Source organism: Salmo trutta, chromosome 15 (genome assembly GCF_901001165.1).
Source record: "Salmo trutta chromosome 15, fSalTru1.1, whole genome shotgun sequence".
NCBI lineage: Eukaryota > Metazoa > Chordata > Actinopteri > Salmoniformes > Salmonidae > Salmo > Salmo trutta.
Window position 1 is genome coordinate 59,581,503 of NC_042971.1, and position 15,433 is coordinate 59,596,935.

The window sequence follows — 15,433 nt, forward strand, 5'->3', positions numbered from 1 at the left end:
AGCCAGTTGGATCAGGTGTAGCCAGTTGGATCAGGTGTAGCTAGTTGGACCAGGTGTAGCCAGTTGGACCAGGTGTAGCCAGTTGGATCAGGTGTAGCTAGTTGGATCAGGTGTAGCTAGTTGGATCAGGTGTAGCCAGTTGGATCAGGTGTAGCTAGTTGGATCAGGTGTAACTAGTTGGATTGGTGTAGCTAGTTGCATCAGGTGTAGCTAATTGGATCAGGTGTAGCTAGTTGGATCTGGTGTAGCTAGTTGGACCAGGTGTAGCTAGTTGGATCAGTTGTAGCTAGTTGGATCAGGTGTAACTAGTTGGATTGGTGTAGCTAGTTGCATCAGGTGTAGCTAATTGGATCAGGTGTAGCTAGTTGGATCTGGTGTAGCTAGTTGGATCAGGTGTAGCTAGTTGGATCTGGTGTAGCTAGTTACATCAGGTGTAGCTAGTTGGATTGGTGTAGCTAGTTGGATCTGGTGTAGCCAGTTGGATCAGGTGTAGCTAGTTGCATCAGGTGTAGCTAGTTGGATCAGGTGTATCTAGTTGGATCAGGTGTAGCTAGTTGGATCAGTTGTAGCTAGTTGGATCAGGTGTAGCTAGTTGGATCAGTTGTAGCTAGCTGGATTGGTGTACCTAGCTGGATCTGGTGTAGCTAGTTGGATCAGTTGTAGCTAGCTGGATTGGTGTACCTAGCTGGATCTGGTGTAGCTAGCTGGATCAGTTGTAGCTAGCTGGATCTGGTGTACCTAGCTGGATCTGGTGTAGCTAGTACAGTGCATTCGGAAAGTATTCAGACCCCTTCCTTTTTTTCACATTTTGTTACATTACAGCCTTATTCTAAAATTGATTAAATTAATGTTCTTATTCATCAATCTACACACAATACCCCATAGTTAGAAACTTTTGCAAATGTATTAAAAATAACAGAAACAGAAATACCTTATTTACATAAGTATTGCTATGAGATTCGAAATTGAGGTTAGGTAGTGTTTCCATTGATCATCCTTGAGATGTTTCTACAACTTGATTGGAGTTCACCTGTGGTAAATTCAATTGATTGCACATGATTTGGAAAGGCAGACACCTGCCTGTATAAGGTCCCACAGTTGACAGTGCATGTCAGAGCAAAAACCAAGCCATGAGATTGAAGGAATTGTCCGTAGATCTCAGAGACAGGATTGTGTCGAGGCACAGATCTGTGGAAGGGTACCAGAACATTTCTGCTGCACTGAAGGTCCCAAAGAACACAGTGGCTTCCATCATTCTGAAATGGAAGAAGTTTGGAACCACCAAGATTCTTCCTAGAGCTGGCCCGCCTGGCCAAACTGAGCAATCGGGGGAGAAGGGCCTTGGTCAGGGAGGTGACCATGAACCCGATGGTCACTCTTACAGAACTCCAGAGTTCCTCTGTGGAGATTGGAGAACTTTCCAGAAGGACAACCATCTCTGCAGCACTCCACCAATCAGGCCTTTATGGTAGAGGGACCAAAACGGAAGCCACTCTTCAGTGAAAGGCACATGACAGCCCGCTTGGAGTTTGCCAAAAGACACCTAAAGGACTCGCAGACCATGAGAAAGAAGATTCTCTGGTCTGATGAAACCAAGATTGAACTCTTTGGCCTGAATGCCAAGTGTCACGTCTGGAGGAAACCTGGCACCATCCCTACGATGAAGCATGGTGGTGGCAGCATCATGCTGTGGGTATGTTTTTCAGTGGCAGGGACTAGAAGACTAGTCAGGATACAGGGAAAGCTGAACGGAGCAAAGTACAGCGAGATTCTTGATGAAAACCTTCTCCAGAGCGCTCAGGAACTCAGACTGAGGCGAAGGTTCACCTTCCAACAGGACAACTACCCTAAGCACACAGCCAAGACAACGAGGAGTGGCTTTGGGACAGGTCTCTGAATGTCCTTGATTGGCCCAGCCAGAGCCTGGACTTGAACCCGATCGAACATCTCTAGAGAGACCTGAAAATAGCTGTGTAGTGAGGCTCCCCAGCCAACCTGACAAGCTTGTAGTGTCATACCCAAGAAGACTCGAGGCTTTAATCACTGCCAAGGTGCTTCAACAAAATACTTAGTAAAGGGTCTGAATATTTATGTCTCCCAGAGCTGGGCAAACATTTAGCAAACATTTCTAAAAAAACTGGTTTTGCTTAGTCATTATGGGTATTGTGTGTAGATTGATGAGGGAAAAACAACAATTTAATCAATTTTAGAATAAGTCTATAACGTAACAGAATGTGTAAAAAGTCAAGAGGTCTGAATACCTTCTGATTGCATTGTAAGTACTGAAATAGATCAAATAAATGGAATGTCTGGGAGTATTCAATAAGATATTTGAGAAACACTGAAATATGGTAACGGGGTAGGGTAACTAGCTCTCCCGTAGGAAAATTTAAGGGCAAGGACAATATAATATACTGTCAAATCAAATCAGGACTTGTACCTTCTCTTGATCTCAGCCAGCACTGCCCCCTCTCTGGTCCAGGTGACGGTGTAGTCAGTAAAGACAGCCGTGAACTGACACCCTAGACTGAGGCTCTGAGGATCGCCACTGACAGGCACTGCCTGGATCCGCTGCACCACTCTGGGCACTGGAGAAAATATACACATATGTCTAAGAATTACACAGAAAATGTATATTATCGTTAATAATCATTTTAGAGTAGTTATCATAACACTAGACATGGGCTCAAATAGATTTATTGTTTTCTTTCAAATAGTTAAGCTGCGTAATCGAACCAATGGAATTGTTTCAAGTGCAAATCCTGCCCATGTGGCGCTCCAAGTAGGCTCAATCAAACGCTCTAAGTATTTGAAAGAAAACAAATACCATTTGAACCCAGGTCGGTGTAATAGTAGAGTATACTGCAGTGTATTCCCACCTTCTTTTGGTGCATGATGTGTTCTCTGTTTCAGTACATCGCTGTAGGCCTTCCTACGAGTCGTCTCAACGGCAGCCTTGGGTTCGTGTTTACCAAACTTGTCCTCAGACAGACGGCGCCGCTTGATGACATCATCATTGGGCTGCTGGCCAATGGGGATGGTAGACTGGGGCACCTTGGAGGAAGGGTCACTCACTGTGGCAACTTGGCTGATGACAGAAGCGTCAACCAGAGATTTCACACCTGGTTGTTTCTGAGCGCTGTCTGAATGAACACTGTCCTTCTTACAAGGCAGAGCTGCTGTAGTCTTATCTTTAGATTTCCCAGCCTTGGGTCCAAATTTGGCAACAAAGGTGTCAATTTTCCCATTGGTAGCAGTCTTCTGTTTAGCCCTGTTCTCCACCTCAACCAGGGGCTCTACCCCCTCGCTCTTCACTGTTGCATTCTGGGAGTGTTTCCCAGAGTGTTTCTTCTTCTTCCCGTGGGCGTGGCCTTTGGTGTTAACGTTCTCTGTTATGACGATAGTCTCTTTGACAGTCACAGATCCATCGTCGCCATCCTCGCGTGTTGTTTGGGGGTCACATTTAATGTTAGATCCGAGCGGTAGGTTCTCTTGTGTTTTGGAGGTTGGTGCGGCCAGATGGTGATCCACAGCTGGTTTGTCTTTCTTGGAGTGTGTTCTGGTTTTATGAGGCATCTTGGAGCCTTTCTTTACGTCTGCTGTAACACAGTGATTGGGTTCTTTATTTCTGTCTGATTGTATTTGTTTCAACAAGGACGTTCTGGAGTCTAGAGGGTTCTCCTGGTCTAGAGTGAAGTATGCAACACGTTCCTTCTCTGAGATCATCAAGTGATCACCGGTCACAATGATAGAGTTGGAGAGTTCTTTACTGAGGGAGCTGACCTCATGTGGGACTGTGATGTTTTTCTTTCTGTCAAGAGACCAAGATGCTGTTGATTCCTCACTTGACGAAGACGATGCTGGAAAGTCCCTGTTCAGATTGCGACCAGAGCAAATGGTCAACTTTCCACCCTTGTCCTCTGATGTTGTATCTCTAGAACCTGTATACCTCTTTGTTTTCGTCAACAGCAGTTTTTCCTCTTTGTTTACCACAGGTGTCTTCTTATCAATCTTCCTTCGGAAACAGGCGGGCAAAACAGGCAGTCGGGGCACATTAGATTGTATAAACCCACAACTCTGACCTTTCTGTTCATTGAGTAGTGAGCTCTTAGGACTGGCTTGGATGGTATCCCCTTCCAAAGCGCTGTTCGTCTGGCAAAAGAGAGATCGGCCCACACTGAGACTCAGAGGAGCTAAAGGCATAACAGGCATTAAAAATGGTGGATTCCCCCACTGTGGCCTCTTCCCCTCTGTCTCCTGGAGGTTCTTCCTGTCTGTGTTGGGGGACACATGTACGTCCACCTTAGTGCCTTGGGACGGTGTGTCTCTGTGTGCCGTCACGTATGTGTTCCTGTCAGAGTCTGTGGTACATTGAAACTTCTTAAATGACTGTTGATGTCTCTTGTCGCCACACAGATGCTCCACCTGATGTGCCTTGCTACTGGAAGGGTAACCGGAGACGCTCACCGACCCATATCTTCTCTCTTCATCTTCCCCCTCAATGAACAAGCCGCCCAGCTGGGAGACACTGTTTTCTGTCACATTCCTCACTGCATCTCTAAGGTGCTACATGGGGAGAAATAAACAATGTTTCAAATGGTTCAATAGTCACCAAAGGTGTAGGCTCGGCCCTAATGTACGTGCTCTCTGTCACCTGGAGCTGCATGACAAATGGTCCAGGAACACAAGGAAAGCACAATGGACAATACCCAACTTGTATCTGGACAGGGTGAACTCTGATGCTATCTATATGGATGTATGATCTCTGTGGTAACTGTTCACTGAGGATAACTCTGATGCTATCTATATGGGTGTATGATCTCTATGGTAACTGTTCACTGAGGATAACTCTGATGCTATCTATATGGGTGTATGATCTCTGTGGTAACTGTTCACTGAGGATAACTCTGATGCTATCTATATGGATGTATGATCTCTATGGTAACTGTTCCCTGAGGATAACTCTGATGCTATCTATATGGATGTATGATCTCTATGGTAACTGTTCACTGAGGATAACTCTGATGCTATCTATATGGATGTATGATCTCTCTTGTCCTGTATCCAGTCCTTGTTCTCTCTCTTGTCCTGTATCCAGTCCATGGAGGAAGGTTCTATGATCAATTCTCATTTCCTAGGCTTCTAGACCTCTAGGCTTATAGACCTCTAGGCTTCTAGACCTCTAGGCTTCTAGACCTCTGGGCTTCTAGACCTCTGGGCTTCTAGACCTCTAGGCTTCTAGACCTCTGGGCTTCTAGACCTCTGGGCTTCTAGACCTCTAGGCTTCTAGAGCTCTGGGTTTCTAGACCTCTGGGCTTCTAGACCTCTGGGCTTCTAGACCTCTAGGCTTCTAGAGCTCTGGGCTTCTAGACCTCTAGGCTTATAGACCTCTAGGCTTCTAGACCTCTGGGCTTCTAGACCTCTGGCCCAGTAAGCATCTCTTTGTTCATGCTTTGTCTTGTAAGTTACCCTTAGGATCTATAGTATATGCTTAGCAATGCCTTCTAATGCTTGTTAATACCTTGTAACTAAAGCTATGTGCCTTGTATGTGAATCCATTCATTTTACAAAGTTATTAAATACACCTGTATTTAGAATTCCATTCTCAGATTTTTCTTCAATACCTATTTCTGTGTTCTTGCACATTGCTATTTATCTTGATGGAGTCAGATAAACATTTTAATAGGCTAATTGCTTAGTCTTATTACAAGTCACATGCAATGTATATATAATATACTTTATATCAAATATTACTGCACACTACACAGGTTAATATTGAAAGGTTCGATATGCAAAGATTCAAAAGACATGTTCAGATAAGTCGTAAGTTAGTAGCAAGTTAGACAATAAAGAAGGATAAACATTGTTCCCGAAGACATCTATCTAAAACATACTTATTTCTCATATATTTGTTGTCATAGATTGTCGTAAACATATCTTGCTATATAACAACTTGCATTATGTTGATTAGAGTCAACTGCCTTCCATATAACCTACTGTAAATGTGGGAGTGGTCTGGTCTATAGCATTGTTATGGGCAGTGCACTATTAACTGTGCAACTCAAAATGTTTAAGCCAATCAAAGTGTCCCTTTATCCTCCCAGGCCTTTAACCCAGTGAGTGAGATTTGTTAGACTGCTCTGAAGGTGTGTGTGTGTGTGTGTGTGTGTGTGTGTGTGTGTGTGTGTGTGTGTGTGTGTGTGTGTGTGTGTGTGTGTGTGTGTGTGTGTGTGTGTGTGTGTGTGTGTTGTGTGAGTGTGTGTTGTGTGAGAGAGAGTAGGGGGGAAGAGAGTCTTGTTACACTCCTTAGCTGTGCTTCCATCCTGGGGTTCGTGCTATTATCATCAAACATCCACTATAATTAGCGATGCCATTTCTGTTCTGTCTATCTGAAGTTTCTCTAGGCCTCTCATTTCCTTAGACCACTTCACAGGGCCAGACCCAGCTGCCAGTCTCAGAGCTACAGTATACTCCCAGAGCTAGCCCAGAGCTAACCTCCCAGAGTTAGCCCAGGGCTAGTCTCCCAGAGCTAGCCCAGAGCTAGTCTCCCAGAGCTAGTCTCCCAGAGCTAGTCTCCCAGAGCTAACCTCCCAGAGCTAACCTCCCAGAGCTAGCCCAGAACTAGTCTCCCAGAGCTAGTCTCCCAGAGCTAGCCCAGAGCTAGTCTCCCAGAGCTAGCCCAGAGCTAGTCTCCCAAAGCTAGTCTCCCAGAGCTAGCCCAGAGCTAGTCTCCCAGAGCTATCCCAGAGCTAGTCTCCCAAAGCTAGTCTCCCAGAGCTAGTCTCCCAGAGCTAGCCCAGAGCTAACCTCCCAGAGCTAGTCTCCCAGAGCTAGCCCAGAGCTAACCTCCCAGAGCTAGTCTCCCAGAGCTAACCCAGAGCTAACCTCCCAGAGCTAGTCTCCCAGAGCTAGCCCAGAGCTAGTCTCCCAGAGCTATCCCAGAGCTAGTCTCCCAAAGCTAGTCTCCCAGAGCTAGTCTCCCAGAGCTAGCCCAGAGCTAGTCTCCCAGAGCTAGCCCAGAGCTAGTCTCCCAGAGCTAACCCAGAGCTAACCTCCCAAAGCTAGTCTCACAGAGCTAGCCCAGAGCTAGGCTCCCACATGAGAAATCAAGGAACAGATACTACATAACCCTTCCACATCTGACTCAGTCAGGGTAAATAAACCAACATACTGTAGCGATCAGGGTGGCTTGGCTGTTTCAGACCACCTTCAGTCCTCAGTCGGACTACGTGCCACAGAATAGTGCTCTGCCCTACAGAATAGTTTCCTATACTCTACTCTGTCTCTCTCTCTCTCTCTCTCTCTCTCTCTCTCTCTCTCTCTCTCTGCTCTCTCTCTGTCTCTCTCTCTCTCTGCTCTCTCTCTCTCTCTCTCTCTCTCTCTCTCTCTCTCTCTCTCTCTCTCTCCTCTCTCTCTCTCTCTCTCTCGGTGCTGGGCTGGCTGTGAAGGTATGGAATACTGAACGTTGTGATGATGTTTCAGGTTGCGGTGTAATTGATGTTGTGAACTATTATTAGTATATGATAAAGGTGAGTGTCGCCTCAGGGTTAGTTTCTGACAGACATATCTCTAGTGAAAGTGTTTGTGTGTGGCAGTACAACGCCGCTGTCGCGTCCTTGGGTTAGTAAGTCTAAAAAACATACTTTTCCCGTCTCGAAAAATAAAATGATTTCACAGAAATAACCAAATATTTAGTTAACTGCACAGTTGTAAACAAACAAATCCACTGCTGTTGATCAACTGCTACAGTATCTAAATCAAATAACATAATAAACCTGAAATCTTACCTGCTTGTGAAATCTGCCAACACTGTCCTCTAGTAAATAACTGTCTCTCCTGTGGCTAATATCAATGTCTGTTTCCATTTCCAACACATCTCTCCCCACAGGAGCAGCTCCCGAGGCGGATGAGGAAAAGGATATGGGCGGAGGAGCCAGCACCGCCTCAGTCGTATTGATCACCAGCCCGTAGAGTTTGGTGGTGGGAAAGGCCAGTGTGTCAGACGATGAACCCAGGGTTGAGTGGCTATCTGTGGGATAGGCAGAGCAGTCATCCTCAGTGATCACCAGCTCACCAACAGGCTCCTGATCTCCCTGCCCTGCTGATGATATACACCCGCTGTGGGACTCCTCTGTCTGGGTGTCTTCCCCTTCCCTGTCCTGGAGGCTACCCACTACCAGTAGCTCTTCTGGCCCAGCGAGGATGGGGCTCTCTGTGCTGGCTCGGGGCTCCACTGCCTGGTGTTGGATGGCCATGGGTGTCTGTGGATATGCTTGTGCCTGTCCCTGTTTCTGTGTGAGTGCAGCTGTTCCTGTAAAGTCTTCGGGTCGCGGTCCTCCTCCAGGGACTATGACAGCCCAGTCGGAGAACGTGCTGTACCAGCTGTCAGTGGACACAGACCTATCAAAAGGTGGCACAGACAACCACTGGTCCGAATCACAGCCTCCCTGACCAATAGCAGCGTCCGTTCCCAGTAGGAAACCCGACTCCTTTGTGTTGTCCGGACATTCTGTGACACCGCTGCCTCTGATAGGATAAAGGCCCCACTCGTCCCCACCCAAAATAGCCCCTTCTTCCCCCTCCCCATCCTCAGCTGCCAGGGTCTGATACTGGCATGCGTCCAGCCACAACTCGTTAGGACTGTCATTGTTTTCCTCTGAGGGCTTTAAACTAGCTCCCTCTGTCCCATCATGTGTCACACTAGTGATGCTATCACATAAGACCCAATAAGCATCGACAGGTGGTGGTGTAGCATCACGATAGCCCGGTGCTAGTCCCTCTGACTGGGCCATGTCCTCTTTCTCTGTCCTAACATGGTGGTGGCGGTGTAAGAGTCCTGTCACCGGATCCTGGGTGATTAGCATTAAGACATGTGTGTCACAGTGACAGTCAGTCACATTGTCCTCCACTGTGTCACTTTTTTGGGTAATCTGTCGCATCTGTCGCGTCTCCTGGATTAGGTTAAGTATGTCAGGGTCAGTGACGCTGGCCTGGGTATTTGAGTGAGGGGGTATAGGTTCCATAGGGCCAACACTGATACCAATACCAACACCATGTATCCGTTTGTGACTGGGACAGGGGCGATGGGGGGCCACTGGTCCCTGGGGGGGGTGGATTAAGACAAGTGTGTCAGGGTCAGTGATGCTGTTCTCTGTCTGGGTATTTGGCTTAGGGTATATGGGCTCCATGGAGCCGGCACCTTCCATCCCTCTGGGGTCAGGGCTGGGGCTGGGACCTGGGCAGCAGTGGGGCTCTGGGCCCTGGGAGGTGAGTGCAGGTTTGGGCTCGGTGTCTAGGAGGGGTGGTATGGGTTCCGTAGAACAGAGCCTGTACATCCGTCTGCGGCTAAGGCTGGGGCAGGCTGGTGTCAGGGTGTCTGGCTCTAAGAGGGGGGGTATATCTTCCTCCATAGCGTCAATGTATCGAACGTGAGTCAGGCTCACAGTCAAAAGGGAATTTCCTATTGGGCTAAAGGTTAAGAAGTTGGTTTCTCCCGTGGGAGAGCCGGATTCAGATCCCGCCCGCGACACCAACACAGTTCATCCCTCTGGGGTTGGGGCAGTAGGATGCCCCTGAGAGGTGGGTACAACCTGGGGTTGGGGCAGCAGGAGGCCCCTGAGAGGTGGGTGCAACCTGGGGTTGGGGCAGCAGGAGGCCCCTGAGAGGTGGGTGCAACCTGGGGTTGGGGCAGCAGGAGGCCCCTGAGAGGTGGGTGCAACCTGGGGTTGGGGCAGCAGGAGGCCCCTGAGAGGTGGGTGCAACCTGGGGTTGGGGCAGCAGGAGGCCCCTGAGAGGTGGGTGCAACCTGGGGTTGGGGCAGCAGGAGGCCCCTGAGAGGTGGGTGCAGGCTGGGGTTGGGGCAGCAGGAGGCCCCTGAGAGGTGGGTGCAGACTGGGGTCGAGGCAGCAGGAGGCCCCTGAGAGGTGGGTGCAGGCTGGGGTTGGGGCAGCAGGAGGCCCCTGAGAGGTGGGTGCAGGCTGGGGTTGGGGCAGTAGGAGGTCACTGGGCCAACAGGTGGGTGCAGACTGGGGTCGAGGCTGGGCACTACACGGGCCTGTGGACCGGAGCTGGTTGTGGTGACACCAGCCCTTGTCGTTTAGATATTGTCCACCAAGAGCTAGTAACTACAACTTTCCTGTTCGACTGTTCCTTCATCCATTCTACCGTACTGTCATCCACTCCGAATGGGTTTGTTCAGGAAGATCTGTGGAGTAAAATATGGATCTTATTACACAAAATAATACAACACCTTAAGTCTCTTAGGACCGATCCTAATCTCTTAAAGCTTGATAATAAATTACCATTGGAGAAGATAAGCAATAGATAGCCTACAACAGGGATCATCAGCTAGATTCAGACTCGGGCCATTTTTTTTCTTGAGGGGATAATAAACCCCACCGTCTCTATCTAGCGGTCAATTAATCTACTATCTCCCTCTAGATATCTCCCTCTAGCTGTCAATACACCCACTTTCTCCCTCTAGCTGTCATTAAACCCACTATCTCCACTTCACTATCTCACTCTAGCTACTGTATCTCCCTCTAGCTATCAATAAATCAACTATCTCCCTCTAGCTGTCAGTAAAACTACTATCTCCCTCTAGCTATCTCCCTATAGCTGTCCAAAAAAACACTATCTCCCTCTAGCTTTCTCCCTCTAGCTGTCAATAAACCTACTATCTCTGTCTAGCTATCCCCCTTCAGCTGTCAATAAAGACACTGTCTCCCTCTAGCTATCTCCCTCTAACTATCTGCATCTAGTTGTCAATAAAACCATGATCTCCCTCTAGCTATTTCACTCTAGGTGTTAATAACACCCTATCTCCTCTAGCTATCTCCCTATAGCTGTCAATAAACCCACTATCTCCCTCTAGCTGTCAATATATCCACTATCTCCCTTCAGCTGTCAATAAACCCTCTATCTCCCCCTAGCTGTCAATAAACCCACTCTCTCCCTTTAGCTGTCAATAAACCTACTATCCTCATCTAGCTAACGCCCTCTAGTTATCTCTGTGTTGCTATCTCCCTCGAGCTGTCAATAAATCCACTGTCTCCCTCTAGCTGTCTCCCTCTAGCTGTCAATAAATCCACCCTCCTTTTAACTAAATCCCTCTAGCTATCTCCCTGCAGCTATCTCCCTCTAGCTGTCAAGAAACACACTGTCTCCCTCTAGCTGTCAATAAACCCACTGTCTCCTTTAGCTGTCAATAAACCCACTGTCTCCTTCTAGCTGTCAATAAACCCACTGTCTCCTTCTAGCTGTCAATAAACCCACTATCTCCCTCTAGCTATCTCCCTTTAACTGTCAGTAAACCCACTATCCTATCTCCCTCTAGCTATCTCCCTGTAGTTATCTCCACATAGCTGTCAATACACCCACTATCTCTCTCTAGCTATCTCCCTTTAACTGTCAGTAAACCCACTATCCTATCTCCCTCTAGCTGTCAATAAACCCACTATCTCCCTCTAGCTGTCTCCCTGTAGCTATCTCCCTGTAGCTATCTCCCTATAGCTGTCAATAAACTCAATGTCTCCCTCTAGCTGTCAATAAACCTACTGTCTCCCTCTAGCTATCTCCCTCTAGCTGTCAACAAACTCAATGTCTCCCTTTAGCTGTCAATAAACCCACTATCAATAAATCCACTCACTCCTTGTAGCTATCAGTAAACCCACTATATCCTTTAGCTATTCCTCTATCTGCCAATAAACCCACAATCTAATACATATCTCCCTCTAGCTGTCAATAAACCTACTATCTCCCTCTAGCTGTCTCCCTCTAGCTGTCAATAAACCTACTACCTCCCTCTATATGTCTCCCTTTAGCTGTCTCCCTCTAGCTGTCTCCATCTAGCTGTCAATACATCCTCTATCTTCCTCTAGCTATCTCCCTCTAGCTGTCTCCCTCTAGCTGTCTCCCTCTTGCTATCTCCCTGTAGCTATCTCCCTCTAGCTATCACCCTCTAGTTGTCTCCATCAACTGTCAATAAATCCACTATCTCCCTCTAGCTATCTCCCTCTAGCTATCTCCTTCTAGCTATGTCCCTCTAGCTGTCTCCCTCTAGCTGTCTCCATCTTGCTATCTCCCTGTAGCTATCTCCCTCTAGCTGTCAATAAACCCACTGTCTCCATCTAGTCAAGAAACCCACTATCTCCCTCTAGTGGTCAATAAACACACTATCTCCCTCTAGCTGTCAATAAATCCAGTCTCCCTCTAGCTATCTCACTTTAGCTGTCAATAAACCCACTACCTCCCTTTAGCTGTTGATTAACCACTATCTCCCTCTTGCTTTCAAGACGCTTATAAATTAATAATCTGCTACTCTCCTCTGAAAACAAATGATCTGTCTGTCTGTTGTACTGTATTTTTGGATAGCGAAGTGGGATTAAAATAAAATACTTAGTTGTGTTGTCTGTGGTTGGGTTTGCAGTTTTTTTTAAACGTTTCTTTTGGTTCCATTGCAACAGACAAGCTCAATCAAGCACAGATAAAGTATATTGACGGTGACATTAGTGCTTGAGGGAGATGGCCCCTTTTTCTACACCCTACCCTGCTCTGCACTGCACTGAGCTAAGCTATCCAGCTGGGTAGGTGTCTGGTGGCAGGGACTGTGGAAAAATACCAGTTCACCCATGTGCTGCATTATTGTCATTCCAGTTTAGATGAAGGGCACCTTAGCCTGGACCTCAGCACTGTAGTATAACAAGATATATCCAAAGCTATTGACTAACATAACACTTTCCATGACATTCTAAAACAAGACATTCCAATCCTTCCAAACTAATCCCACCTGGCACTATTCAAGCTTTGATAAGATGTAAACAGAGATAAATTATTACAAATAGTATTGATTAAGCCTTCATTATGCATTGAATCAATTATCAAATCAAATCAAATATTTGTCACATGCTTGGTAAACAACAGGTGTTGACTAACAGTGAAATACTTATTTACCGGTCCTATCCCGGTCCTATCCCGATCCTATCCCCCGGGCCTATCCCCCGGTCCTATCCCCGTCCCCGTCCCCATGTCCCGGTCCCCATGTCCCCGTCCCGGTCCCCGTCCCCATCCCGGTCACCATCCCGGTCCCCATCCCCGTCCCCATCCCGGTCCCCATCCCGGTCCCCATCCCGGTCCTATCCCGGTCCTATCCCGGTCCTATCCCGGTCCTATCCCGGTCCTATCCCACAATACAGTCAGAAAGAACATAGAAATAATAGCACGAGGAATAAATAGTGAGTAATGATACCATGGCTATATATACAGGGAACCAGTACCGAGTCCATGTGCAGGGGTACAAGGTCATATTTTATGTAACCTTTATTTAACTAGGCAAGTCAGTTAAGAACAAATTCTTAATTACAATGACGGCCTACACCGGCCAAACCCCGGACGACGCTGGGCCAATTGTGAGCCGCCCTATGGGACTCCCCAATCACGGCCGGTTGTGATACAGCCTGGAATCAAACCAGGGTCTGTAGTGACATCTCTAGCCTTAGACCTCTGCGCCACTCGGGAGCCCCAAACGTACATACATATATGTAGGGATAAAGTGACTAGGCAGCAGAGTAAATGATAAACAGTTAAGAGTGCATAAAGGGTAAACTCAGATAGTCCGGGTAGCTGTTGGTTAACTACTTAACTAACTATTTAGCAGTCTTATAGCTTGGGGGTAGAAGCTGTTCAGGGTCCTGCTGGTTCCAGACTTGGTGCATTGGTACCACTTGCCTTGCGGTAGCAGAGAGAACAGTCTATGGTGACTGAAGTCTTTAACATTTTTAGGGCCTTCCTCTGACACTGCCTGGTATAGAGGTCCTGGATGGCAGTACTGGGCCGTACACAATACCCTCTGTAGTGCCTTGTGGTCGAGTTAACACTCTAAGGAGTTCTGACAGCAAATTCCAACATGATAACTGATTTAAATCTATGACATAACAAAGTGAGGCAATTCCAATTGGAGTGTAAAAATTCCAAAATACGACAGATGATCCTTTAGAAAGGGATGCTGATGTGATCTGTACAATTCTAAAATAGAACAACTCAGACTTCAAAGAGCTAAAGGTGAAAGCTAGGCATGTCTTCAAGCAGGAAGTGTCCAAGACTATGACCAACATACATCAACAAACACATGACTAGTGCTAAGAGACAGCTGCATTTCTACATCTAGTTGGTATCTGACCCTCTGGAGTGTGTGTGTCAGGGGGGGGGGGGGGGGGGGGGGGGTTATGTGATTGATGCCATTCCATTCACTCCACTCTGGCAATTATTATGAGCTGTCCTCCCCTCAGAAGCCTCCACAGGTGTGTGTGTGTGTGTGTGTGTGTGTGTGTGTGTGTGTGTGTGTGTGTGTGTGTGTGTGTGTGTGTGTGTGTGTGTGTGTGTGTGTGTGTGTGTGTGTGTGTGTGTGTGTGTGTGTGTGTGAGATAGATAGATAGATAGATAGATAGATAGATAGATAGATAGATAGATAGATAGATAGATAGATAGAGATTAGTCAGAGATTAGTCAGAGTCTGGTCTATTCTGGCATTAAGAAATAATAAAGCTGTGGTCACATAGCTGTAGTGAAACTCTGCGGTCTCATCCGTCAGATCACTGTTCTGACTCCAGGGGTCTCATCCATCAGATCACTGTTCTGACTCCAGGGGTCTCATTCATCAGATCCCTGTTCTGACTCCAGGGGACTCATCCATCAAATCACTGTTCTGACTCCAGGGGTCTCATCCATCAGATCACTGTTCTGACTCCAGGGGACTCATCCATCAGATCACTGTTCTGACTCCAGGGGTCTCATCCATCAGATCACTGTTCTGACTCCAGGGGACTCATCCATCAGATCACTGTTCTGACTCCAGGGGTCTCATCCATCAGATCAGTGTTCCTACTCCAGGGGACTCATCCATCAGATCAGTGTTCCTACTCCAGGGGACTCATCCATCAGATCACTGTTCTGACTGCAGGGGTCTCATCCATCAGATCCCTGTTCTGACTCCAGGGGTCTCATCCATCAGATCAGTGTTCCTACTCCAGGGGACTCATCCATCAGATCCCTGTTCTGACTCCAGGGGACTCATCCATCAGATCACTGTTCTGACTCCAGGGGTCTCATCCATCAGATCACTGTTCTGACTCCAGGGGTCTTATCCATCAGATCAGTGTTCTGACTCCAGGGGACTCATCCATCAGATCAGTGTTCTGACTCCAGGGGTCTCATCCATCAGATCAGTGTTCTGACTCCAGGAGACTCATCCATCAGATCAGTGTTCTGACTCCAGGGGACTCATCCATCAGATCAGTGTTCTGACTCCAGGGGACTCATCCATCAGATCCCTGTTCTGACTGCAGGTCCACTGTCCACACCAAGCTACAAAGATAGTCGTACATGTCTTCATTTCAAATAACAGTTCTTCAAATAAGAGTTAGTTCTTAATTGACTT

General features: G+C 47.3%; 1 protein-coding gene across 1 annotated transcript in view; it reads right to left on the reverse strand.

Annotated features, from left to right (window-relative positions):
- The window catches only part of alpk2 (alpha-kinase 2), a 28,031-nt gene that overhangs the window by 7,352 nt on the left and 5,246 nt on the right, over window positions 1-15,433 (reverse strand). Inside the window, exons 2-4 of the mRNA XM_029692378.1 lie at window positions 7,788-10,204; window positions 2,880-4,566; window positions 2,441-2,588 (exon numbers count right to left, since the gene is read on the reverse strand). Of these exons, the coding sequence (XP_029548238.1) occupies window positions 2,441-2,588; window positions 2,880-4,566; window positions 7,788-9,410 (3,458 nt within the window). The 5' untranslated portion in view covers window positions 9,411-10,204. The remainder of the gene's footprint in view (window positions 1-2,440; window positions 2,589-2,879; window positions 4,567-7,787; window positions 10,205-15,433) is intronic.